Below are 26,762 nucleotides of genomic sequence, written 5' to 3' on the forward strand. Positions count from 1 at the left end.
CCAAAAAATTATTTCTGTTCTAAAGGACACTGACAAACTGGAATGCTTTCAAAAGTGGGCAGTGAGCCTTGTGAAGGCTTCAGGAGCCGTTTTGAATGAAGAGTGGTGGAAGGAAATAGGGATGCTTACCCTGGAAAAGAGAAGACATGATGGTTCTTCTCAGGTATTGGTTAAAAAAAAAAAATGAAGAGACTTAATCTAACTAAGGTATTCCACTGGGCAGTGAATGTTTCATGAATGTTACATGAAGCAGATTTACATTCATAAAACTCTAACAAGAACTGTCCTTCAGGGGTATAGGTAACCTCCCAGGGTCATTGGACTTGTTTGAACAGTGGCCCAGATGGTTGACTGTGAATCAAAAATGCTGTAGAAGGAATTCCAGTACAGAATAGAAGGTTCAAATGACTTCAAAGCCCCTTCAGCTCTCACACAGCTGTTAGTGCAAACCTTTTACTGCATTCATTTTTCATCCTGTAAGATGACACAAGATGCATCAGTCAGTGGGAGAGCTAATTTTCATTTCTTAAAGCTGTCTGAGGTGCTTGTGTTTTCATCAGGGACACTGATGAAGTCTTCCAAAGTTAGAATGAAATAAACATGAAGTGTTCTGAGAACCAGAACAATTTGTATTGACTGGGTGGAATTTAGTCCACCTACCTCTTTAACTTATATTAATGCATGAATCTTGGAAGAAATTCTTTCCCCAAGTTGTTATTTCCAGTCCCTCTGTGATGGTCTTAGGGGACTTGCTTTAGACATTTGTCCAGGAAAGTGGCTCACCCAAGTATAAAGGCTTGGCTTCACTGCAGGAAAAGTGAGGAACTATAAAATGCTCCTGATTGCCACATTATGAGCAGTGTATAAATACACTGGCCAATCTGGTGAGGTCTTCATTATTTGTAAAGAAGGCTTTCTTCATGAACATGTTGTGGGGGAAAACCTTCTCAAGGGAAGATTTGGGTTTTGGTGGCAAATCTGCCTTTCTCAGGCAGAATGATTATGAACCTAGAGGACTCTCTGTGTGAGACTCTGAAGGAAACTGTGGAGTTAGAAAAAAAATCAAGAAATAGGCCATTAGGAATTTTACTAAAATTGTAAATGTGTTGACATTTAGATACCAGTACCCATATTTGACAGATATTAATTTTTGCCATATTTGCTTTAGCTTTATTTTTTCCAAGATAAACTTTTACAGAAAATAAACAAGCCCATTTCTCCTTTCTTCTCTTTCTTTCTCCACCGAGATAATTACTATTCTAAAGTTGTTTTTTGTCATCCTCGTGTACATTTTTGTTCTTTTACCACTCATATATCATCCGTAAACAACATACACACTATTCTATATTGTATTCATAATAACTATGTAAGTGATATCTCACTTTTCAACCTGTTTTTATTAGTAAACATTATGTTTTTGAGTGGAGATCTGATTTTTTTCACTTCAGTTGCTGAATAGCTTCACATTGTATAATTAAATTACAGCTTAACTGTTCCTCTACCAAAGACAGTTGTTTTAGCTTTTTCATAATGACAGTACTTTTAAATTGTGTAGGAGTTTCTTGAGAGAGAGATGGAATTACTGGGTACTAGTCTATGAATATTGTTAACTATTAAATTATATTCATCAGTTGTTCTGTCAGTTTATACGTCCATCAGTTAGGGTTTAAAGGTTCAGTATCATTTCCAACACTTGATACTGTCAAACTGTTTAATGTTTACCAATTAGATGGTGTGAAATGGTATTTTTGCATTCCTCTGGTTACTGATAAAGTTGAGTGTCTTCTCCTATGTTTACAGGCAAAAAAAAAAAAAAAAAAAAGGTCAGTGTGTCTGTAGTTGAGGTAGGCCATAAGCTTCATGAAAACAGGAGTTTTTGACTTCTTTGTTTACTGCTGTATTCCCAACATCCAAATCCACATCAAGTACTGAGTTAGGTACTCAATAAACTGTTGACTGAAGTGAAGAGCTAACAGATGTCCTAAACTCCCTGTCTTGAGGATAGAAATAGGCCGGTCAAAGCCAAAGCATTTGGATAATGATATTAGGATATCATTAGTTTGATGATGGTAGAGACCAGTACTTCCCAAAATGTGTTCTATGTCAGATGCTTCCTAGAGCTGCAGATGTTTACAAAGTTAAAGAGGCTTTTTTTTCAGCCTGCTGATATGGGGAATTACACTGATTGATTTGTGAATGTTGAATCAGCTTTGCATTCCAGGGATAAATCCCAGTTGGTTGTGATTTGTTGTCCTTTTAAAATATTGCTGGATTTGATTTGTTAATATTTTGTTAAGGATTTTTGCATCTATTCATGAAGGCTGTGGTTCTGTAGTTTTATTTTCTTCTAATGACTTTGGTTTTGGTATCAGGGTAATATTGGCCTTATAGAAAGAGCTAGGAAGTGTTCATCCCTCTTGTTTTCTGGAAAAGTTTATGGAGATTTAGTATTTCTTCAGATGTTTGGTAGGAACGTTGAATGATGTTTAGTGATGCCATCAAGCATGGAGTTTTCTTCAGAGAAGGTTTTGTTTGTTTGTTTGTTTGTTTTTGGTCACAAATCCCGTTTCTTTAGTAGATACAGGGCTATTCATGTTATTTATTCTAGGGAGTTTTGGTAATTTGTCCATTTTCTCTAATAATCACATCTGTTGTCCTAAAGGTGCTCATAATAGTCTCTTATTATTCTCTGAGTATCTTTAGGGTATGTTTTGATACCTTCTCTGATTCTTGATACTGCTAATTTTTATCTTCTCTGTTTTTTCTTTTTTCCTTGATCAGTTCTATTAATGTTTTATCAATTTTACTGATATTATTGAGGAACTGGCTTTGGCTTCTTTGATTTTCTGTGCTATTTTTCTGTTTCCAGTTTTATGATCTCTGTTATTATATCATTCTTTCTGCTTGCTTTTAGGTTTAATTTGCTCTGCTTTTTTAGTGTCTTACTGTAGGTGTTGTTTAAATTGGCTTCTAATGCTGATTTATTCCCTTGTAGATATATCTGTTTTTGTTGTTTTGTGTTTATTCTGTTTTCCCCTATATGAGCTTTACTCTGAAAGCCTTGAAAATATGACAGACCTCAAATTAGCAAAGAAAAAAATCTTAATTACAATTAGAGACATAATCCTTCTTTAATTTATTCTGGGTACTTCTGCCTATTAGAGACACTGCTGTTTTGACCCTACAGTGTACTGAGAAATGAGCATTATATATAGTATTGGATATAGTATATTTCTGGTGACTATGAACCTTAATAACATAGCTTTACTAAAATTCTAGATTGTTTTTTCTTCAGTTCCTATTTCATTCTGTTTGTGCATTTTTTTTAGTCTGCATATTTGAGTTTGTAATTTTCTATCATTTTAAGAAAAAATAAGCTGCTATAAAGGCTTTCGTGCATGGCCTAATTTATTTCATTGTATCCTTAAGGAAATATTTTGAAAGTCCTTAGAAATACTTCCTTACTTTAGCACTGAGTTGGTCCTCGGACCTACAATTTAACTGTTAAAAGAATTTATTTTTCACTTTTAGATTTATTTTTTATGGAGGTATAATGTATATACGGTAAAATATACACACCTTAAGTATACAGTGAATAAATTAAAACCACCACTCAGATCCAGATTCTAAGAGAATTCTTAATGCTTTGGGGAATAGTAAAATATTGACCCTTTTACTATATTTTGCATTCATTAAGAACCCTTATTTGTAAGCACGGTCTTCTCTTATTCAACAAACTATAAAACTAGGGAGAATACAGAAAAAAAATGACTCTTTCCCCAAGGTATAAAAAAGACTTACAGAATAGATAGTAGTGCTTCTGAGGTAAGGTTGAAGGATTGAGGGGGTTTTTTGGTTTGTTTGTTTGATTTTGGTCAGAAGAATGGATAATTTTTTAATATAAGGGATTTCAGATTATAAAGAGTTAATGTGAATGATGCTGAACAGTGATTTAGAGGCTCAAATGTGATGAAGGAAATTATAGGAGAGATTTCATTTAAATATTAGAAAAATCTTTTTGACATTTTGATGCTAAATTATAAAATGTGAAAATTATGTGGTTAGCTTTAAGAAAGAAAGAATCTGTGTTGGTTTAGCTATTAAATTTGCCTAGAGATAGGTTTGGACTCCTCCTCCTAGTTGAACAAATACAAGATGCTGTGACCTACATCTAACAGCACTAGAACATACTTGGTCATATCTTGAGTATGGTTTTATTTTTTTTGTCTAGAAGATTAAGATTGCGGCCCTGCGCATGTATACTAGCTGTGTGGAGAAAACTGACTTCGAGGAATTCTTTCTAAGTAAGTTACTACTTTTGATAGTTCTGAAAAGGAGAATGAATCTACTTTTCATGGGGTGCCTGGTTGGCTCAGTCGGTAGAGCACGTGACTCTTGATTTTGGGGTTGTAAGTTTGAGCCCCATGTTGGGTGAGAGATTACTTAAAAATAAAATCTTAAAAAAAAAAAAGAATCTATTTTTCATTTTTATGACTGTATCGGTTTTGAGTCATTAGTGAAACAATTTTTCCTTTACAGAGTGTGTAATAAAACCTGCTTATTTTTCCCTGTTAATAGAATAAACAAGGGCAAAAAAACCTATAAATAAGACATTTTAACAAGTTTGAAAAAAGAAGAAACCTAAAAATTTGACTAGTACTTTGACATTTTTCCACACATGCGTCTTTTTACATATGAGTACTCATAGTAAACAAGTCCTGTTTACATTCTGGATGTTTTGCTTAGCATTTTGACGAAATGAACTTTTTGCCAATCACTCTTCTTTTATTTCTAGTTTTTAATTGTTTTGGTTGATGCCTAATGACTGTTTTCTTTCTGTTGAAGGATAATTGGGTCAAAAGATATATATATATATATAATTTTATAATTTATATCCATTGATAAATTGTTTTCCAAAAGAGTTTTACTGGTTTGTACCACCACTATCAGTTGGTTATGTCAATATAGTATTCATTTTGATGCTGTAAACTGTTTAGTTATAAATAAAGTTAGTTAAAGCAGGTACTTATAAAGTAATTGGGAAAGTTAAGCTGTTTCTAGTTCTACAGATTTTGGAAAGAAATGTGTGCTGTGCACATCTGTGGTAACAGCCATTATCCTGCAAGCCACAAACACTTACTTAACTGTATATACTTGATATTTTTCATGGAGAGCAAATGTTTATGTAGAATTATGTTAATAACAAGGAAGATAGGTAGATGCAGTTTGGATTATTTAATAACTATTTTGGTTTTTTAAAACCAAATGCAAGTTGTTTTGGTGATTTTACAATTTCAGCAGATTGATGTTATGTTAGAAACTTAAAGTACCCTACTGAGTTGTAATCCTGATTTAGTGTCTACCTTCTGTTTCTTATTTATTCATAGGGACAAAAGTAAACTTTCCTTCTTCCTTTTAATCTCTAAAAATTTCTCATTTTAGGAAAAATTAGTCTGAAAGGAGAAAATATTCTTTATTTGATGAAGAAACTATTAGTATTAGAAGTTGTATTTTTCTTAAGTGATTTCTGGAATACATGTCGCCAAGTATTTTTCATCATATCTTTTTAAAATCTCATCCTCAGATATCTATTTAACATTTGATTCCATAAATAAGTCATAAATTTATAATTATTTTGAAATGATGTTTATTAGTTATCTTTGTCTTAGCCAGTCCTCATTATTGAAGATCCTTGAGTTAATATTATAGATTGAGGGGGCGCCTGGGTGACACGCCCTTTGGCTCAGGGCGTGATCCTGGCGTTATGGGATCGAGCCCCACATCAGGCTCCTCCGCTATGAGCCTGCTTCTTCCTCTCCCACTCCCCCTGCTTGTGTTCCCTCTCTCACTGGCTGTCTCTATCTCTGTCGAATAAATAAATAAAATCTTTAAAAAAATATTATAGATTGAATAATGAGGTTATTATTATATATTTAAGGTAACATATCATGTTTCAATTTATAATCTGTTGTAAACTACTTATAAAAATAAAAGTTTGAACACATTATTACCATTATATGCTAATAATTCACATTTACATGGTATACTTTTACATTGATCTCATTTAGGAGTTACAAAACCTTGTAGGATAGGAAGGACTTGTATTCTTGTTTTCATTTTTCTTTTCTTTTCTTAAGTTGAAACTTAAGAGACTAAGTGATTTCCCAAAGTTGCTTAGCTGAGGCTTGATCCTACGTTGTCTGGCTTAAAGGCCAGGAATTTTTCCACTATACCACATGGCCTGTGAAAGAATATAACTGCAAATTAGAAATTATAATCCAGGGGCACCTGGGTGGCACAGCGGTTAAGCGTCTGCCTTCGGCTCAGGGCGTGATCCCAGCGTTATGGGATTGAGCCCCACGTCAGGCTCCTCCGCTATGAGCCTGCTTCTTCCTCTCCCACTCCCCCTCCTTGTGTTCCCTCCCTCACTGGCAGTCTCTCTCTGTCAAATAAATAAATAAAATCTTTAAAAAAAAAAAGAAATTATAATCCATTTTAATATTTTTGTATGTTACTGTTTTTAAATAAGAACTACCTTTAGGAGATATTCTATTATAAACTGATGTTTACGTATATTAGAATATGTTCACCTCAGTAAGCTTTGTTCTAGCTTTGCCCTTTGAAGTAGTTACATAGAGAGGCAGTACATTTTTCAGTGACACCACTCTTGCTTAAGGTTTTTTAAAACTCAATTTAAGAATTGCCTTTTAAAGAAACAACAATTGTTGGAGAGGATGTGGAGAAAGGGGGTCCCTCCTACATTGTTGGTGGGAATGCAAGTTGGTACAGCCACTCTGGAAAACAGTGTGGAGGTCCCTTAAAAAGTTAAAAATTGAGCTACCCTATGATCCAGCCATTGCACTACTGGGTATTTACCCCAAAGATACAGACGTAGTGAAGAGAAGGGCCATATGCACCCCAATGTTCATAGCAGCTCTGTCCACAATAGCTAAATCATGGAAGGAGCCGAGATGCCCTTCAACAGATGACTGGATTAAGAAGTTGTGGTCCATATATACAATGGAATATCACTCAGCTATCAAAAAGAATGATTTCTCAACATTTGCTGCAACATGGACGGCACTGGAGGAGATAATGCTAAGTGAAATGAGTCAAGCAGAGAAAGACAATTATCATATGATTTCTCTCATCTATGGAACACAAGAAATAGGAAGATCGGTAGGAGAAGAAAGGGATAAAGAAAGGGGGGGTAATTAGAGGGGGGAGTGAAGCATGAGAGACTTTGGACTCTGAGAAACAAACTGAGGGCCTCGGGGGGGGGGGGGGGGAATGGGATAGACCGGTGATGGGTAGTAAGGAGGGCACGTATTGCATGGTGCACTGGGTGTTATACGCAACTAATGAATCATCGAGCCTTACATCAAAAACCAGGGATGTACTGTATGGTGACTAACATAATATAATAAAAAAATATTAAAAAAAAAAAAAGAATTGCCTTTTAGACTTATAGCTTTTTCATTGGTATCATGCTCCAGTGTGGTCCATCTTTGACATTTGTGGGTAGATTAAATTTTAAATGAAACCAAAGTGGTTCTGAACCGTGGCTAGGAATAAAAAAGGGAGCCAATCTGAAAAATACCATTTGGAGGCAGATAAATATCTATGAAACAATGAGACTTTCTTGTACCTTCTATAGAAAAGTTCTAAAGAGTAGGCCAGGCAGGTTTGGGGTAAAAAAAGAGAATATATATATATCACTTCCCAAGATTATGCCTTTAATCTGTTGCTCCCTTGGATTTTTGGTATTTTAGGGCTCAACTTTTAAGAGTCCTGAGCATTCAGTAATTTTTAAAAAGGATAGAGAGGCTTAGGTAGCTCAACACTGTCTTCCTTACTCTTCCAACAGAAGGGAGGCCAGTGTTAATTCATGAAGATTGTGTAAGAATGAGTTGTTTACTCACACTGTGCTTGTGAGTAAACAATAGGCCTATAGCCTCTTGGATAGACCCCCATAAAATGCCCAAGTTATAGACTCTCTATCATCTCAGAGCCAATGTGTTCAAAGGTCTTGATCCAGAGACCTAGACCTTGGGGATTCTGACTGGTGAGATTAACAGTCAGTCCCCTGTTGTTTCTAAGATGTTCTGATGGTGTATGTCATTTGTGGCATCAATGAGCATAACGTCTGTGAGCCTGCAGTGGCTTGCTAACTGGTCTTTTGGAGATCAGTTCTGTTATGAGAAGCACTTTGGAACAGATGGGGCCAATCAGTAAAGTTTGTGTTTAATTCCATACTGAAATTCCGTACTGTATGAAAACTGCTTTGTCTTTAGCTCTTAAGAGACTTAATACCTTGGAGAGGAGGCTCCTTAATGAATAAGTTCTGAGTCAGTGATTGAGGTTCATCATTTTATTGACACAGTCTTAAATAGTGAGCTATTAAAAATATTTTAAACCATAGTGTTTAAATAATTCACTGAGAAACAACAGTAGTAAATATTTATTGAGTACCTATTAAATATTAACCATTTTGCTAAACATTTTACAGGCCTTATCTCATTTAATCCTTACAAATCCCTATAAAGTAGGTTCTCTTGTTCTTCCCATTTTTACAGAGAAGACAGCTGAGGCACTGAGAAGGCTAAGTAACTTTACCCAGAGTCACGTAGCAAGTAAGAGGTACAGTCAGGGTTTTGAATCGGGAGGTCTGACCCCAGAGCCTGCATTACACAAACAACAGTGTTAATACTGCCACTCCATAACAGTGATGAATTGTTTAATATTATCCAACTTGGTATTGAGGAAGAAAGTACCTAGCCTCAGAAAATAACACACCGAGCGTGTATTGGTGCAAGAGTGTGATCTTGACAAAAGGCAGTAACAGATTTTAACTTTGAAGTGTTTAAACACGCTTCATTGAGCTGAAGATCTGCTATGTTTTTGTGATGCTTATGGTCAGACATTCAGTCGTCTTGTTTCTTAGGGCTTTACCCTGTGGGTTTCTGTTCTGACTCCATTGGGTACAGGGAGTCAATATGCCAGCTCTTTTCCCATCGTTAGCCCTGAGCCGACCCCCAGAATGGAAAATTGTGACCCAAGTCCAGCTGCTGGCCTGTCTTTCTGTCTGTGCTTTCCAGCCCAAAAATTGATTCCCTCTCTGAGAGAATTGGAAAGGCTCCTGGAGGCTGCCGAGAAGCTTTGATGTAGAGGTAGCAATTGAACAGATTGTCCTTTAGAAGCAGCCAAATTTCATTTTCCAGATTGAAAGACAGACTTCCAAGAAAACTTTTCTTTTTAATGTTTTGTTCTAGCATCCAAAAAAGACCCAACTTCAGATCCGGGCTTGAGAGTTTCTCATGGCTATTCTTGTTCTAGGTGGAGGGTGGTTGGCCCACTCTCAGATGGCATGTATCTTAATAGCTGTACGGTTGGCCAGGCCAGCCTTCACCTCCCTCCTGCTGGGTTCCAAGAGGAAGTCCACTTGACAACTGCTGGGCACCTCCCAGTAAGCTCACCATAGTATTTTGGTGTCACTTTGTGACAGACCTGGACTTAAACTCCAGCCCAACCACTAGCTTGTTATATTGTGGCTGCCCTCAAGTTACTTAGCCTTTTTGAGCCTGTTTCCTCATCTCTAAAATGAGTCTTATAATGCCTCCCTTCAGGGTTAAAGTGAGGGTTAAGTGAGATAATCTATTGACATGACTAGCAGTGGACCTTAGTTTCTAGTATTAGTATTAGAGAAGCAGTTAGTGATTAAGACCACAGTGCCTGAAATCAAGCAGATCTGTACTTGATCCCAGATGTTTCATTTCATAGCTGTGTGACCTTGGGCAATTGTCATGGTCCCTCTAAGAGTTCATTTTGTCACCTGTCTTTGAGGGTATTATTAATACCCACCTTATAGACCTGTTAGTAGAATTCATTGAGCTCATGCTTGTAAGCATCAATTACAGTGTCTCACGCAAAGTAAGCCCTCAAGGAATTACAGCTCTTTATTATTATTGGTAGTGTTAGTGTACTTCACAGAGGTTCTCCTCTGTGTCTTCTCTCCTTTGTTATCGTTTAGTATGTTGTATACTTCGTTGTTTGCTGCAAGGCAGAAGATATCCCTTTTTTCTTGAGTCATTGCTCAAAGGGCAGATTCTACCCGATGGGCCCAAATTGACCACTGATACTCACTTTCTTTATCCTTTTGCTCCAGCTTTTCTCTCTGTCATGTAATAAGGAGGCTGCATTCAGCGGGGGACCCCTCATTTAGCCAGAGGCATTTCCTAGAGATCTGAGAATTGAGAGGTGTGGATGTTTAAGCATTGACCTGAGTTTTAGTATCTTAAAGTTTTGTCATTCCTGAGGGATGATGTATGCCTTTCTTTAGATGTAATCTGCTTTCTTATTCAACTGTAGCTCTCTAGAGCCCCACTTCTTTCTCCTGGTAATTTATTTTGGGTGAATCATTCAGCATACCCATGTTTGTAGCATACTGGGTCTCCTTAAAGAAGGAAGACAGGAAAAAGAAACTAGAAAAACTTAGACTTCTTAGCAGGTCTCCAGTGAAAAATGCCTGTACTTAAGTGGGGTAGGCAAAGTAGTGTCTGCCTAGCTTTCCACATGAATTTGAGACCAGGAAGGTCTCAAAAATAGCATGTAAGTTGGAAGGAACCATACAGATCATCTAGGCCACATTATACAAAGTGAGAAAAACTGAGCATCTGAGGAGAAAGGCGATTTGCCCAAGGCCACGCAGCAAAGTGGTGCCAGGGCTGGAATTAGAAGGTTGGTTGTCTGACTGCATTCAGTGCTCTTTCAGCCCATCATCTTGCCCTGTGGTTCCACTGGCCCTCTATGGTCGCATAATCAGCACTGTAACTGCCATATATTTGAGTTGAATAGATTCCTACCAATATTTAAAATACAGTCAATATTTCTTCCCTAAACCCTCACATATTTATACTTTATTGTTATTTTCTAGGGTGTCAGATGCCTGATACTTTCAATTCATGGTTTCTTATAACTCTACTTCATGTCTGGTAAGTGAGCAATTTAAGTGAAGTCACCAAATGTATTTTTTTTTTTTTTTTGAAACACTGCTAACTTGTAAGGTATGGCCTTCAGCAGGGCTGATTATATGAAATGGCAGTTGTTCAGGCATTAAAAACTGTTCCTTTCATTTTAATAACTAGTGTCTTAAAGCACATTTTTATTAAAGGTCAAAGCATAGTCCCAGAAAGAAACTAATATTTGTAGGCTTTTCTCAAAGAACACCTAGCCTGGTGAACAATGCTATCAGTATCTCTAAGAGACTCTGTGAGCTTGGATGGAAAGTTCTCTCCCTTGGCTGTTTTAGGAAAGTTCACATTTACGTAAAAGTGGTTTGAATTGTGAGAATCCGTGGTCATTTTCATTGCTGGTCATCAGAAACCTATAACAAATTATAGCACTGACATTTACGCCTGTACCTCTAAAATGTGCATACAGGTTAGATTCATGCCAGGTTTGTTGCATGTAAAAATATTTAACACCTTAAACAGTATATTTTTTCTTCAGCTGCAAATTAAGTAGCCAAAAAAAATCAATTTTTCATCTAATGTTACACAGTATTAAAGGTCAGAAGGATATAGGAGAGACGTTGAAGTGGGGGCTGGGGAATGCATTTATTGAACTGCCAGATCTTGGGAAAGTAAATTCTGGAGAACTAAGTTTACTACTTTGACCATAGTGAGTATCTGAGGAACGTGGGGAATGGTTGCCCTGTCAAAAGGACCCTTGTTTGAGACTGCCTTCAGCTGAGCTTTGCATCACAGGACTGACTGCTATATAAAGACTTTTTGGTTTTGATCACCTCTGAAATATTTCTCCTTCTGAACTCACATAGTCACTGAGATTGGCTGAGGGGCATAAGGTAGCAATTTATTTTATGTTATTTTTTCTAAGCGGGTACTTCATTGAGTGCACATTATGTCCTGGGCAGTTTGCTGAGAACTAGCAGTGGTTCTCAGGAAGCTCACAGTCTAACGAGGGAGATAAGACATTTAAAATAGTGATAAATCAGAATGGCTAAGTTCTATAATAAATCTGAGTGAGTAGTGCCTATGGATCACAGAGGAAGCCACAATTTCAAAACCTTTACTAGTTCTGCCTGTTCTTTGACATATACCATCTTTTAGCCAGGCGGCTGAGAAGGCAGAGTACCTTTGGTCTGAATGGTGAAGGTTAAGAAAAGGTTTAGGGAGGGCAGCTGGATATCCTGAGAGGAAAACGCTTTTTCAAGAGGAGAGGACTGCAGAGGTGGCACTGCAGGATTACTCATTGGAAAGGCGGGAGGGTTGAAAGGAGGCTAGGCTGTTCCCAGAGGAGCTCAAAGATAATATTCAGAGCTTGTATGAAAGACTCTTTTTTGTCCATATAGCTAGAGGTATCAGAGTGTTAGAGGGAGTAGATGGCAAAATAAAATATATAACCCCTATAACCATATCCCAAGGTCAATCCCTGACTAATAGTAGCCAGGAGAACCTTGAAACTACTTATAGTTTTTTCAAGATAGCCACCATTTCCAGACATGCTGCATCTTCCTTGCTGAGGTTGCTTTTACTTTCTCAGAGGAGTGGGGAGTACTGCTACCAGTTCAGTAGGGGGAGGGAGGCTGTCTGCTTCAGATCCACACTTGCTCTCCCCTCCACCCTTCCTCTTTGGTTCTTATGATTTGCAGGCTTTGGTGGAATGAAGCAGTAGCTTTTCGGTTCGAATCGGGAAACGTATTGAGACCTCACTATGTGTAAGGACTGGGGGGCTTTGGAGAGAAGGGTATGACATGGCATGCACCTTCAGAAACTTAGTCTAGCAGATAACAGGCAGAAAGTACAATTGCCCGTAACAGATGACAGTGAAAGAAGTGCTGTGCCCAGGGCACTAGCAGAAACTATGGAAGGATAAGGAGGTGTGACTAAATCCAAATTAGGTGGTGGAGGTAGGGGAGAGTATTGGATAAAGAGGGCTCTGTCGTAGACATGATGTTGAGCTTACCATGAAAGGTGAGTAGAATTTCTGTCAGAGAAAAGAAGGGCATTTTAGGTTGAGGGAATATCAGGAGCAAAACACAGAACATATGAGCAAGGACATGGAGTATTTGAGGACAGCCGCTTGTCTGAAGTGTCTAGAGCAGGCTTGTGGAGAAATTTAACAGGAAGGGTTGCCATAAATGGGGCCCAGTTGTGCTGTCATCCTCCAAGAAGATTTGGGAAACTTTCTCTTCTAAGAGATAGGGGTATTAGGAGGAGTAATGGATCCACTCCAACTCTGTGGAGAAGCTGTGTTCTTCCATCCCTATTCTCTTAGCCTGAAGCTCCGGGAGGATAACTGAGGGATAGCCATATCCAGTATTACAGGACTCGGTGGACTCGCCAGAGATGTGTAGGGTTGAAATACCTCCTGTAGGTGGTAGTATGAGGGAGAGCTAGGGAGGCTTAGAAAGCAGTTATAAAAGTAGAAAGAACCCTCCCCATCCCCTAAGGAAAAAAAAAAAAAACAAAACCCAAAAAACCAACCCTAATAAACAGAATACCCTGGCAGTGGACTTTTCAGAAAGCTTGCTTGGGTTCCCAAGGGTGATGGTTCCCTGTCAGCTCTTAGAATAGGGACAGGGTTTCTCACATCCTTTTATTTCCCTGGAAGAGGTGTTGCTGATTCCTTTATCCTGTCTGCGTTTTCTAGTTCCCAGGTTTCTCTGTGTATTTCCAATTTCTAGAGGGCCCTTATTGGTTGTGTATTCACGTGAGCTTGCAGCTGCAATGACTATGTGTCCTTCGTCTTTGCCGAACAAGATTAGTATTGACTGTGGCTGCTGAAAAATTGTTGAGAGAGGTTGCCATCTGGGCTTTCCTGCATCCAGATGTGGACTTGATGAAGGCAGGCCTCCTCCTCTCTTCCCTGTCTTGGGCAATGGCATTGCAATTCATTCAGGTATCCATACCAGAAACCAGGGAGACCTTCTTGACTTTTCCCTTACCCCTTCATCTGGTCTCAAACTTTTTTGACCGTGACCCACAGTAACAAATGAATTTTACTCTGGAACCCAGAACACATTTGTCTCTGATGCTATAATTATAAAATTTGGCCTTACAATGTCAGATAGTCTCTGATATTTTCTATTCCATTTGAATTCATTATAAAGAAAAATTTAAGAAGTCACCCATTAAATTGACTTTACTGGGTCATAAGCAACAGTAGCCGGAAACTGATCTTTGGCCTCCAGTTTCCATCTTCACATGCCATTGGTCCTCCCAATACAAATTGGATTAGTACACACACACACACACTCTCTCTCTCTCTCTCCTTAATATTCTCCATTATTCTTGGGACAAAGTATATTTCTTAGCATGGTATTCATAACCCACCAAAAATGCCACATCTGCTAGTCTCATGTGCTATTCTAGGTACCACTATCACCACCACTCCCTCCTCTGCAAGATAAAACAATATTACATAATAGAAATATCAAGTCTTCTGTACAAAGTTTTCTTCTGTTCAGAAAGCCCTTCTCCCTGCTCTCCCCCTGACAAACTCCTGTTTTTCATTCAATATCCAACTCAGATATCATTTTTCTTTGAAGGCTTCTCTACCTTTTGAAGGCAAGAGTTAGTTCCTCTTCTGTGTTCTCTTAGTATTTTAGACACCTCTATCACAGCACACATCACATAACATTATTATGTTTTATTGTATAGTCTTTGTGGATGGTGAATTTATTGAGAGCAACAATTATTTTTATTATCTTTTTGGAAAGATGAAAATGAGATATTTCTTCTCTCAGTTGCATGTCTTACTCTTAGTTTGTCAGTAAATGTTCACTAAGTAATTGATGGCCCCAGATTGGACTTGGCTCCCACAGCATTTGGAAGGGTCCTGGCACTGTCTTGTGGTTGGGTGAGACTGGCAAAGCTGCACTCCTACTTCAGTTTCTCTGGTGGTTTTATGCATGTGGCTGGAATTTATGTTGGCATTAATAGATTTGTTAGAGACTTCTCTTTTAGTCGTGATACCTTCTAGATGCAGAAGTTAATTTTAGAAAATGGTATGGGATAAATAAAATTAGAATATGCCTATGATGAAGATGGAATGCAGGGAGTAAATTGCAGTTTTTATTTTTTTATTTTTAAGTAACCTCTACACACAGTATGGGGCTCGAACTTACACCCTGAGATCAAGAGTTGCATGCTTCATCTACTGAACCAGCCAGGTGCCTCTGCAGTTTGTACTTTTAAAAATTATTTTAAAGTCAGGGTATCATAAATATAATAATTACTAAGGCTTTTACATATCTTTTATTTACTTTACGTGTATTGTCTCACACATTTGTACAACTGCTTCATTTTTATTTTACACATGAGGGATCAGCAGCTTAGAGAAGTCAGAAAACTTGCCCAAAGAACTAGTTAGTACATGATGGAGAGGAAATTCAAAGTATAGGTCTGGCTAACTCAAAGTATTAAGTTGCTTTCCTCATTGGTAATTAAAAACTACCAAAGTAACTAATTAAATGATTGCTTATTAATACTAATACTATTTAATATTTATTAATGCTATTTATTATTTAAAGTACCTGCTTATTCTTAAACATAAATCCGTAAATTATTTAGGTGCTCCTGCTGGCTTGGTCTGTGGAGCATGTGACTCTTGATCTCAGGGTTGTGGGTTCGAGGCCTACAGTGGGTGTAGAGATGATTTAAAAATTAAAAAAAAAATTAAATCCATAAATTATAACATTTATTCTCCAATTAAATCTACTGTATGCAGTAAATTTGTTTCCTGCCCTCACAGGGCTTAGAGTGTGGGGGAGAGACATTAAATCGTTAATAAAATGCAGCTGAAATAGCGTGATGAGAGGAAATGGAAGGGGGGAGGAGGGGTCCATAATTTAGGTGGGGGGGGTGGGTCAGTCACTCGGGGAGGGCTTACTGAAGAGATGACATTTAAAATAACACCTGAATGGGAAGTAGAAGTTAACAAGTCAAAGGGTGGATGAAAAGCATTGCAGGTATAGGGATCTAGTGGTTCAATCTTTTTACCATCTGAGCCCTTTTTAAAAATGAAATTTTATGCTCAGTCACCATGTATGAATAGATAAAGAATTGCTACTTGAGGAAGTGGGAATGACCTGCTCACTTCAGATTGTCATAATGTGCCCACTGGTAAGGGGCCCTTACGTAGCTCTGTGGAAACTCAGACCACAGTTTAAAAACCACAGATCTAGGGGTGCCTGAGTGGCTCAGTTTGTTAAGCAACTGACTCTAGGTTTCAGCTCAGGTCATGATCTCAGGGGTCATGAGATTGAGCCCCGTGTCTGGCCCTATGCTTAGCTCGGAGTCTGCTTGGCACTCTCTCCCTCTCCCGCTGCCCCTCCCCGCCTGCTCTCTCTCTCTCTCTCTCTCTCTCTAAAATGAATACATCTTTAAAAAAAAAATAAAACCACAGATCTAGTTCAACCCCCTCATTTTACAGATGGGGAGATGATTTTGGCTATTTTAAGGAATTTGTCACAGGCCTCTTCATCTGTAATGGAAGATCGGAGACTCAAATCCAAAGCTAACTGCTGTTCTGCAATTCTTGGCTTCCTGCTTGAGTGTCCCCTTCTGGTGGTCAGGGGGTTGGGGGTTTCTTCATGAATATAAACAGCATAGCACTGACCATCAACTGTATGAAACTGTGTTTCTTGGTATTCGCCGTCTGTGTCCTAGAAGAAGCAACAAGTAGACCTGAAAACAGTACAGGGTGATAAGTGCTATGTGTAGCAGACACACAGATCTTATGGGAGCACAGGGGAGGAGGGACTGCCTGGGGATGGTCAAAGGAAGCAGTTGCATTGGCTCTCTGGGGACTAGAACCAGAGCACATGGGGTCTTGAGGAGTTAGTAGGAGGGTAGGAAGTAACTGCAAACTACTTTTTAAGACATTCCAAGTGATTAGGAAAGATGATCACTAGAGGGAGAAACAGGACAGAGGGGAGGCATTTTGTTATTTGCTTTCTATTTTTTCTTTTAAGAGGGAGAAACGCTGGAACATTTTTATAAGTCTGGGGGAAGAAGCTTCTGGGAAAAAAGAGAAGGAAGGAAACTGTGCAGGTGGGAAGGGATTGGAAAACAGACTGGTCTCAGTCTCAGTCCAGCCAGAGCACTGCCCTGGCAGACGCTCCAGCCTTTGCAAGCGGGCTCTTTAAAACCACCACGGCAGTTTTGATGTAGCTGTAGGCCTTACAAGCTCACTCTGGATTCTAGCAGCCCCAGACCTGCTATATATGGTGAGCCCTGGCCATGTGCACATCCTTACTCTCCCTCCCCCAGCCAGTCACTCTGTTCAAACACTCACACATGTAGCTTTTTGCCCAAACCGAAGGCCTATGCAGCATCATTTTATCAACATTGCATAACCTAAAAGCTCTGGTACCTGCTACCCGGGAGCTTGTTCTCTATAGTGGATCTGACAGGCAGGCCACAGGCCAGGTGTAGTTCTTGGAGGAGGCTCGCTGTCAGGTGAGATGGCTTCAGGAAGTGCCTCACCCCACTTGTCTGTTTGCCCACAGACTGTCCTGTGGCCCCCACACTCCCCACACTTCCCACACTCCCCACATAAAGGTTGGGCTTCATGGGGTGGGAGTTTAGGAAACCAGGTGGAGATAGCCATGTACACAGCCCCAGGAAAGGGTAAGCATGCCAGCTCACAAATAAATAAACTCATTCATTAGCACACTGCTGAGGCTTGAGTGTGGGCATGTAGGCTCTCTTTCCTTGGCCTTGGCTGGTGGCAGAATAAGGGAAACAAGCTACGTGAAAGTCCCCTTTGGGATTCCTTCATAGCAGCCAGAGTGACAGACCTGCCTTGAATGCCCACTAGTCTTCACTGAAGTCAAAATCAGATCTGCTTGGAGCAGCTTATAAACCACCATGAGGGAGAAACAAGGCCAAAACACAACTGGCATTGTCAGAAGGCCCAAGGAGAGCAACCAGGACAGGATACTCAGAGCTGCCAATACATGGCAGGAGGTCAGCATCAAGAATAACAAGAATTCTTCCCTCCCAGGTTTAGGCGGAGAGGAGAAAAGCATGGCTAAGACTCTTGTTCCTTTGAACTCTGCAGGCAGTGTTGCTGTCTTCCTCTTCCTCCTTTTCTGATCTAGCAGGAAGAGGCTCTTGGAGGTGTGCTGTCACAGAATGGGGGAAACAGCTGATACTGACACTGCCCTGGGAGACACTGTGGCTTAGGGCAAAGAGGGGGAGTTCAGGCTTCATTCCAGCTCTGCTCTTTTCCATTGGGCAACTTAGGTTACTTAAGTAATTATGAACTACATTTTAAGGATTTCCAAATGATTAAGAAAGGTGGGATGGAGAGGAAACATTTTTTTAATTTTTAAGATGGAGAAACACTGAAGCATTTTTATAAGCCTAGAGGAAGAAGCCTCTTCCTTCTCTTCTTGCCTCAGAGTGTCAGGTTTTTTTTTTTTTTTTTTGGTGGAATGGGAGCAGTTACAGTTGATTGAAAGAGGGTGTGGATGCAAATGCATTTTCAAGTGACAAGGCTGATATTAGAGGATGTCATAAATGACAGTAATCACTATTATTATTTGCCGTAAGGTAAAATTTATATCTTAGTCCTTTGTTTTTTGAGACACCTGGTGAGTGAGTCTTTTTCCCCTTTTCCCTGCCTCTGTGCTTGCCTTTTAGTGATAGTTGGGAGCCAAGACTAAGGCTTGACTACTCCTGTTTTTTTCTTTACTTTGCTAGCTGGGTTATTTGCTTTCCTTATATGTAAAGGAGATCAGTATTATTTATGAGCCACTGGAATCACTGAGAGACAAGGATAGTACTGTGAAGCTTAAAACCTCAATAATAAATTGTGGGTTTAAGAACATCATCAAACTTGGGAGGGGTAACTGGAATTGCTCCTAAACAGAGAGTAGTTTATATACAGACTAAGTCTATACTCAGAATAGGTGCTTAGTAAATACTTGTTAAATGAATAATTAATTATTTAATACAAGAATATTTTTATTACTAGGTTCTTTCTTTATAAAAAGATTTTTTAAAATAGTCTATTTTTAGAGCAGTTTTAGGTTTGAGCAAAAGATTATCTCTCTTTAAAGTTTACTTTGCATTCTTAAGGGCATTTTTATTATGTTTTAGCAGGGAGGTGTCCTCCCTTTCCCCTCTTCCATTTCCCCCCCACCCCGAACAGAGCTCTGCAATTATGAAGTTGAATCAATAGCAAAATGTAATTTGATTTCTCAACACTGAATTTAAATATTTATTATGAGGAATGCATCCATAATGTAAATTGAAGTAGAGCTATCCTGTTCCGTTCTTTAATGCTAAGTGAAATAAGTCAAGCAGAGAAAGACAATTATATGGTTTCACTCATTTATGAAACGTAAGAAGTAGGAAGATTGGTAGGAGAAGAAAGGGAAGAAGAAAGGGGGGGTAAACAGAAGGGGGAATGAACCATGAGAGACTATGGACTCTGGGAAACAAACTGAGGGCTTTGGGGGGGGGGATTGGGATAGGCCGGTGATGGGTAGTAAGGAGGGCACATATTGCATGGTGCACTGGGTGTTATATGCAAGTAATGAATCATGGAATTTTACATCAAAAACTAGGGATGTACTGTATGGTGACTAACATAATATAATAAAAAATATTATTATTAAATTTAAAAAAAACCTAGTGTGGAATATAGTTTACTTAGTAACTCAAACATTGTTGTGCAGTGAGAGCTTGTGTGTGACAAGTGTTTGCTTTGTTTTATAGTGGATACCAGGATCATCAGATCTTTTTTTGTTTACCATTTTGGACTTGTTTCACTAATTTTCTTTTCACCTGCCAATGTATTTTAACCTTTTCTGGATGATTCAGGAGGTCCTGATAACTCTTTTTTTTTTCCCTCAAGTTTTTATTTATTTGTCAGAGAGAGAGAGTATGAGCAGGGGGAGCGGCAGGCAGAGGGAGAAGCAGGCTCCCCGCTGAGCAAGGAGCCTGATGTGGGGCTGGATCCCAGGGATCATGACCTGAGCTGAAGGCAGACGCTTAACCGACTGAGCCACCCAGGCGTCCTGGTCCTGATAACTCTTAACTGAACTTTGCCAGGCTATCTTTTTTGAGCTGTGCTGGGTATGTTACCCTCCATGTTGAACCTAAGTTGCTGTGCTATTTTTTGTGTGTTTATTTTCAATATATTTTTAGTTTCTTTCTTTCCTGTTAGGCTGCCAGCAGTTACTTTTGGTTGTTGTAGGTATGTTTGTCTCAAGTTAGCCTTTCCCCTTCTGATATACTATTTCTAATGTGATGCTGGTTTCGAAACTGTTATTACCCTTGTGAGGATTAAATGGAAAATAGAGTAAATGGATTCTGTAAGATTCGTACTAGTCATTAAAGGAGGCAGAGAAACAGTACTACTCTCGGATCAGATTATCATGGTTCAGATCTCACCTTTGACTAGGTTTGTAACTCAGGGCAAGTTACTTCTCTAAGACTCAATTGCCTCAGTTATAAAGTGTAGATGGTAGGAACACCTGGACTACACCAAAAGAAAAAGCTTTTGCGTAGTGAAGGAAACCATCAACAAAATGGAAAGGCAATCTACTGAATGGGAGAAGATATTCACAAGTGATATATCTGATAAGGGGTTAATATCCAATATATACAAAGAATTTATGTGATCCAACACACCCCAAAAATAAATAATCAAATTAAAAAATGGGCAGAGGACCTGAATAGACGTTTTTCCAAAGAAGACACAGATGGCCAACAGATACATGGAGAGATGCTCAATATCAGTAATCATTAGGGCAACGCAAATCAAAACTACAGTGAGAGATCACTTTACATCTGTGAGAATGGTTAGGATCAAAAAGACAAGAAATAACAAGTGTTGCTGAGGATGTGGAGAAAAAGGAACCCTCATGCACTGTTGGTGGGAATGTAAATTGGATCAGCCACTGTGGAAAACCTTATGGAGTTTCCTCAAAAAATTAAAAATAGAAATACCATATGGTCCAATAATTCTACTATTGGGTATTTACCCCAAAAATGAAAACATGGATTTGAAAAGATATATGCACCTCTGTGTTTATTGCAGTATTATCTACTGTAGCCAAGATTTAAGAGCAACTGAAGTGTCCATCAATAGGTGAATGGATAAAGAAGATACTCACACACACACGCGCGCGCGTGCGCGCGCGCGCGCGCGCAGAGGAATATTATTCAGCCATAAAAAGGATGAGATCTTGCCATTTTTGACAACAAGAATGGACATAGAGGGTATGATGCTAAATTAAATAAGTCAGAGAAAGACAAATACATTATGATTTCACTTATGTATGGAATCTAAAAAAAAAATGAATAAACAAAAAACAGAGACTCATAAATATACAGAACAAACTGATGGTTGCCAGAAAGGAGGGAGTGAGGGATGGGCAAAATGGGTGAAGCAGGGTGGGAGATACAGTGTTCCAGTTTATGGAATGAACAAGTCATGGAGATAAAAGGTATATCATAGGGAATATAGTCAGTGCTATTGTAATAGGGTTGTATGATGACAGATGGTAGCTACACTTGAGGTGAGCATAGCATAATGCATACTTTATGGTCTGAGAAAATCTGTACCTTTTAAACCCCAGAGGGCAGGTGTATTAACAAACTAAAGAATTCTCAAATAAATGAAGAATTCCATTACCTCACTATTGCTGTTGATGAATTGGCCTCTGACGACATGTAAGCATCAAAACTCACAGTGTCTTTCAGGTGAGAGGCTGACATGAGTGACTTGATTAAAACTTTAAGAAAAATCTTATGAAGAAGGACTGTTGAACTTTCCCCAGTTTGTTTCTGCTTTGGAATATATCCTGTGTCATATGAAGTAGTCAGATCTTTTTCCATGACCTGTTTTCATTGTTACAAAGTGTTATTTCTTAGGCACTAACTGGTTTCAGAGGTTACAGATTTAAAATACAGCATCAGTAAATCTCATGGTTGGAAAGGATGTTGAAGATCATGTAGTCAACCTGTCAAATAGCTGAGTTCTCACAAAGCGTTTATTCACCCTTCAGAAGTAGGCAAATACGCTACGTCTTGGGCTTATTCATTACATTATTTGAATCTTGAGAAACTCTCCTGTTAGAATGTTACTACTTTCAGTGTTCGGTGTTCAGGAATTCTTTCTCCCTCTGCAGCTCATCCATTGGTTCTGATTCTAACCCTTTGACAAATAGTCTAATAACTTGTCCACAATATTTAAGGCGACTTTCCCGTTTTTCTCCAAGCTGTATATCTTCTGATCTTTCGTCTCTTCCTTTTGTCTCTAAAATATAATGTTCAAAACTATGGACAGTATTCCAAATAGAGTCTGACCTGTGCTGAATGGAACAAAAATTTCACTCTGCACATTGAAGATATTATATTTCCATTACTGTATCTAAAATCACATTAATTTGGGGGGCAACCTCATCATCACCTTGACTTCCTTTGAAGTTAATTGTCAACTTAAGCCTTGTAAGGCTTTTTCACACATAGATAGGCATGACTCACCTATCCTGTACCACTACAGTTGAAGACCCAAGTGCAGGACCTTAGGTTTACCCCTGTTCAAATTCATTCTGTTAGATTCAGCCCATTGAAACAGTCTTTTGAAGTATTTTTGGCTCATGGTTTGGTCATCCAGCGTATTTGTCTTCCTGCCCAGCTTCTTGTCATCTGCAGATTTGATAAGTATGTTTTCTTTTCTCCATCTTAGTCGTTAACAGAGATGTTGAGGCAGGCCAGGCTGGAATCATTCCATTGTACCATACTATTGCTAGTAGAGTTTAATGGGCAGGATTAATTGTGTATGGAGACAGAATTGTCAGTTTAGATCCAATATTCCATAATTATAGCAGGAAATGTCTTTTGTCGAATAGTCCTATTGCAGCTGCTTAAAAACTATTAAATGAGAGATAATAGAAATAAGGGTGCCCATTAAGAGTGAGACAAGGAACTAGTTTGGAAAGTTGATGACCCTGTTTATATTCTTATATATAGTTAACTGTAATATATATTTACTAATTAATAAAATATAATACAATTCTTAAATCCTTACGGAAGGTCTTAAGCAGAGACCCTTATGGACTGATTAGAGGCAATGTGGTATAGGAGAAGAAGCCCTAAACTAGCCCTGAGATGTTTTATTCACTTATTTATTTAGCAAATAAATATTAAGTGCCTACTATATTTAAGCCCTGGATATACAGTGGTTAAAAAGAACCAGCCCAGACTTGATCTTTGCCTTCAGTGGAACTTACATTCTGATGGGGGAAACGATTCGATAATTACATAGGTGAAATCATACCTTCTGTGATCTGTTTTCTAGATAGGTACTGTCCAACAAATAACACAAGTCACATATTGAATTTAAAAGTTTCTAGCAGCTCCATTTAAAAAAGTAAAAAGAAAATACTGAAATTTATTCTAATAATTGGTTTTATTTAACTCCATATATCTGAAATAACATTTCAGCATGTAAGCAGTATAAAGAATTTGAGGTATTTGCATTTTTTTTGTTTAAATCTTTGAAATCTTAAACTTATGCCCTGTGTCAGTTGGAACTAGTCACATTTTAAGTGTTCAGTAGCCACATGTAGCTAGTAGCTTCTGTGTTGGACAACACGGCACTGTGCCCATCTTTACAGACTACTCGGTGGTGTTGGGCCACTTTCCTTATGTAGGACTCCTGTTTCCATTCAGTAAAATGAAAGATTTTTACTTGCTTATCTTCTAACAACTAAATGTGGATCCCTTGCATGTATGAGAGCACCTTGTGAGGTGCTCTAAATAATCTCTATCTTGATCTGGGTGCTGCTTACATGGGTATACATAATATGTAATTCATCAAGCTATACACTTAAGATTTGTACACTTTATAGTATTTATGTTATACCTCAGTGAAAGTTGGTTTTTTAAAATAAGATCAGTTCAGGTTTTTTTATTCTATGTTCTTTGCTGAAATTACTCAGAGAAGCTGACCTTCAGTATAAATGTGTGATATAAAAAATGCAAACAACCAGTTACTCTTTATGTCTTCTTCCCACCTAGGATGTGTCTAGTCCGAATGAAGCAGGAAGGCCGGAGTGGGAAATACATGTGTCGGATCATAGTTCATTTTATGTGGGAGGATGTTGAGCAGCGTGGCAGAGTCATGGGGGTAAGTGAAATGCTGTCAGATTCTGGTCCTGGAAGACTCCAGTGAGGGATTGCCTGACTTGAGTTGACGTTTTATGTGTTCTAGAATGGCTTTGCTTCTAGATTTCTGTGTAATGCTGCCTAATGTCAGGTGACAGTTCAGCTAGAGTTGCTTCTGCCTCTGTGGAGACTGACATACTGTGGAGACTTCATGTGTTTGCACACATTATTATGATTTGTCAATGCGAGGACATCCTGTGTATGGAAATGGAATTATTAAGACCAAAAAAGGTGGTAAGAGGGATGGATTTGTTGAATGGAGAAAATCAAGTAATAATTAAGCTTTAGTATGCTATGCCTTTGACACCAATTCAGTGTTTGAACCAGTCCTCCTCTAAATTTGTTCTGATGGAAATACCCTGGCATTAGGCCTGCACTGTCCTTAGGAACTGAAAAACAAGCTCCTTGATCACTAACAACCTAGAATAATTTGGCAGGATATCTACTGAAAAGGTACATTAGTACATTTAATAATTAACCTGAGAAAGGGGGATATAGTGTGTGTGTGTGTGTGTGTGTGTGTGTGTGTGTGTATGTATATAATGTAATGGTAATAGAAAAATGAAACCAAAACATTAGAATACAGTTGTTTATATAAATAGTAATCTCTTCCTTTGGGTATATTATGTGTATTTGGGTCTAGACCATATTTTAGTAGATTGTAATCCTGGTTTTTTCCCATTTCATTGCCTCCCAGTTTAGGATCATCTAATGCAGAACCATCAGATGGGGTCACAAAATGGGTTAATTTGTTGTTTTTTTTTTCATTACAATGTTCTCCCTATGGACTGAGGAGTAAACAGAGTTTATATATGTATTGTAAAAGTCATACATGTTCATAGAATAAAAATCAAACAGTAAAAAGCGTTTAATGTAAAGACAAGTGTCCTTTCCCCATTCCAACCCCCCAAAAGTAACCATTTTAAGAGTTGATGTGTATCCTTCTAGTTGTTTCCTATATAAATGCAAATTGTAAATATGTATTCTTTAACATAACGCAGATGGGCTTAACCATACACAGTTTTGCATCTTGGCTTTTTAACTTAATATATATTGGATATGGTTTCTTTTTTTTAAAGATTTCTTTTTTAAAGTAATCTCTACACCCAATGTGGAGCTCAAACTCAAGACGCTGAGATCAAGAGTTGCTCCAATGACAGCCAGCTAAGTGTCCCTATATTAGTTTTTACTTTATGATTGTTTTTAAAATTCAAAGTGTTTTTTTTGTTTTTGTTTTTTTTAAAGATTTTATTTATTTATTTGACAGAGACAGCCAGCGAGAGAGGGAACACAAGCAGGGGGAGTGGGAGAGGAAGAAGCAGGCTCATAGCGGAGGAGCCTGATGTGGGGCTCGATCCCATAACGCCGGGATCACGCCCTGAGCCCAAGGCAGACGCTTAACGACTGCGCCACCCAGGCGCCCCTAAAATTCAAAGTGTTTTAACTAAGACTGAAATCCCTTCAGTCATTAATCTCATTCCTGGCCAGTTACCTCTTTTCAGGAGGTAATCACTGTTTCTACTTTGGTGTATATCTTTTAAGGCTTTCTTCTATGTTATCTATAGAAAATATATAATATTGGTTTTGTGTATGTATATTTGATTATACATGATATCATCCTCTGTGTACTAATATGCAATTAATATGTACTTAATTTTTTTCACTCAACAATATGTCTTGGAGATTTTTCTGTGCTGCATGGGAGTTAAATGGGAGGTCGTCACCCATGTTGTATTTATTGTAATTATTTTCACATACTCCTGTGTCATTGTCTAATGGCATCATGTGCTTACTGTACGTGTACAATTGTGGTCTTTGAGGCTAAATGATGGAGATGGTGGTTTCCTACCGAGAGGGTATTTCCAAATTCTCATGTCTTTGAGGAACTGCATATATAGGAAGCACAGTGGACATGGGTTCGTCTTAATATGTCTTCAGTGACATTTACATGCCTTTCTCTGGGACAGTAGACCATTGGCATTTCTGTTCATTGTAAGAAGAGGATAGCATATGTCAGAGTTTTGGCTGCTATCAGGGTCATCGTCATTTGTTTTGGAGTCAGTGAGTACTGACTGTCTTTGTAAGTGTGTTCTTTGGTTCCTTGTTCATTTTTTTCACTGTCTGGCCTTTCTGCTGTCTTTGCTACCCAGAGTGGATCAGCAGCCTTGAAGCTATTCGAGCAGCTGAGTGTTCACATGCCCTCAGGTACTTACTGTCTAACTCTGTGGCAGCACCCAGTGGATATAGGGTGGTGCTGCTAGTACCAAATCACTTAATGATAACCAGTGACACTCCCCTGGCCAGCCAAAGCCTTGGCTGACTGCCATGCAGTGACACAGTAGCTTTTCTAATTAGTTAGCCTGTTTTTTCTTATCACTATTGACTACACTAGCCTGGACGTTGGATGGCTAGAGCCATGTGGGCCACTGGCTTAATGAGCCTCAGGTGACTGACTCTTGATCTCGAACTACAGGAACCTTTTAGTTATTACCCCCACGCCCAACCATGAACTTCCCTTAGAAGATATCCATAGATATCTCCATCACAATC

At 38.5% G+C, this 26,762-nt stretch overlaps 1 protein-coding gene across 2 annotated transcripts in view; it reads left to right on the forward strand.

Moving 5' to 3' along the window:
* LOC113258537 (ubiquinol-cytochrome-c reductase complex assembly factor 1) overlaps positions 1–26,762 on the forward strand; it is a 92,675-nt gene that overhangs the window by 25,946 nt on the left and 39,967 nt on the right. For both annotated transcript variants that reach the window (XM_026503366.4, XM_026503367.4), the window contains 3 exons: positions 4,232–4,304; positions 10,934–10,991; positions 24,066–24,174. In XM_026503366.4, coding sequence (XP_026359151.1) covers positions 4,232–4,304; positions 10,934–10,991; positions 24,066–24,174 — 240 coding nt within the window. The remainder of the gene's footprint in view (positions 1–4,231; positions 4,305–10,933; positions 10,992–24,065; positions 24,175–26,762) is intronic.

This window comes from Ursus arctos, unplaced genomic scaffold (assembly GCF_023065955.2).
Source record: "Ursus arctos isolate Adak ecotype North America unplaced genomic scaffold, UrsArc2.0 scaffold_16, whole genome shotgun sequence".
Classification (NCBI taxonomy): domain Eukaryota; kingdom Metazoa; phylum Chordata; class Mammalia; order Carnivora; family Ursidae; genus Ursus; species Ursus arctos.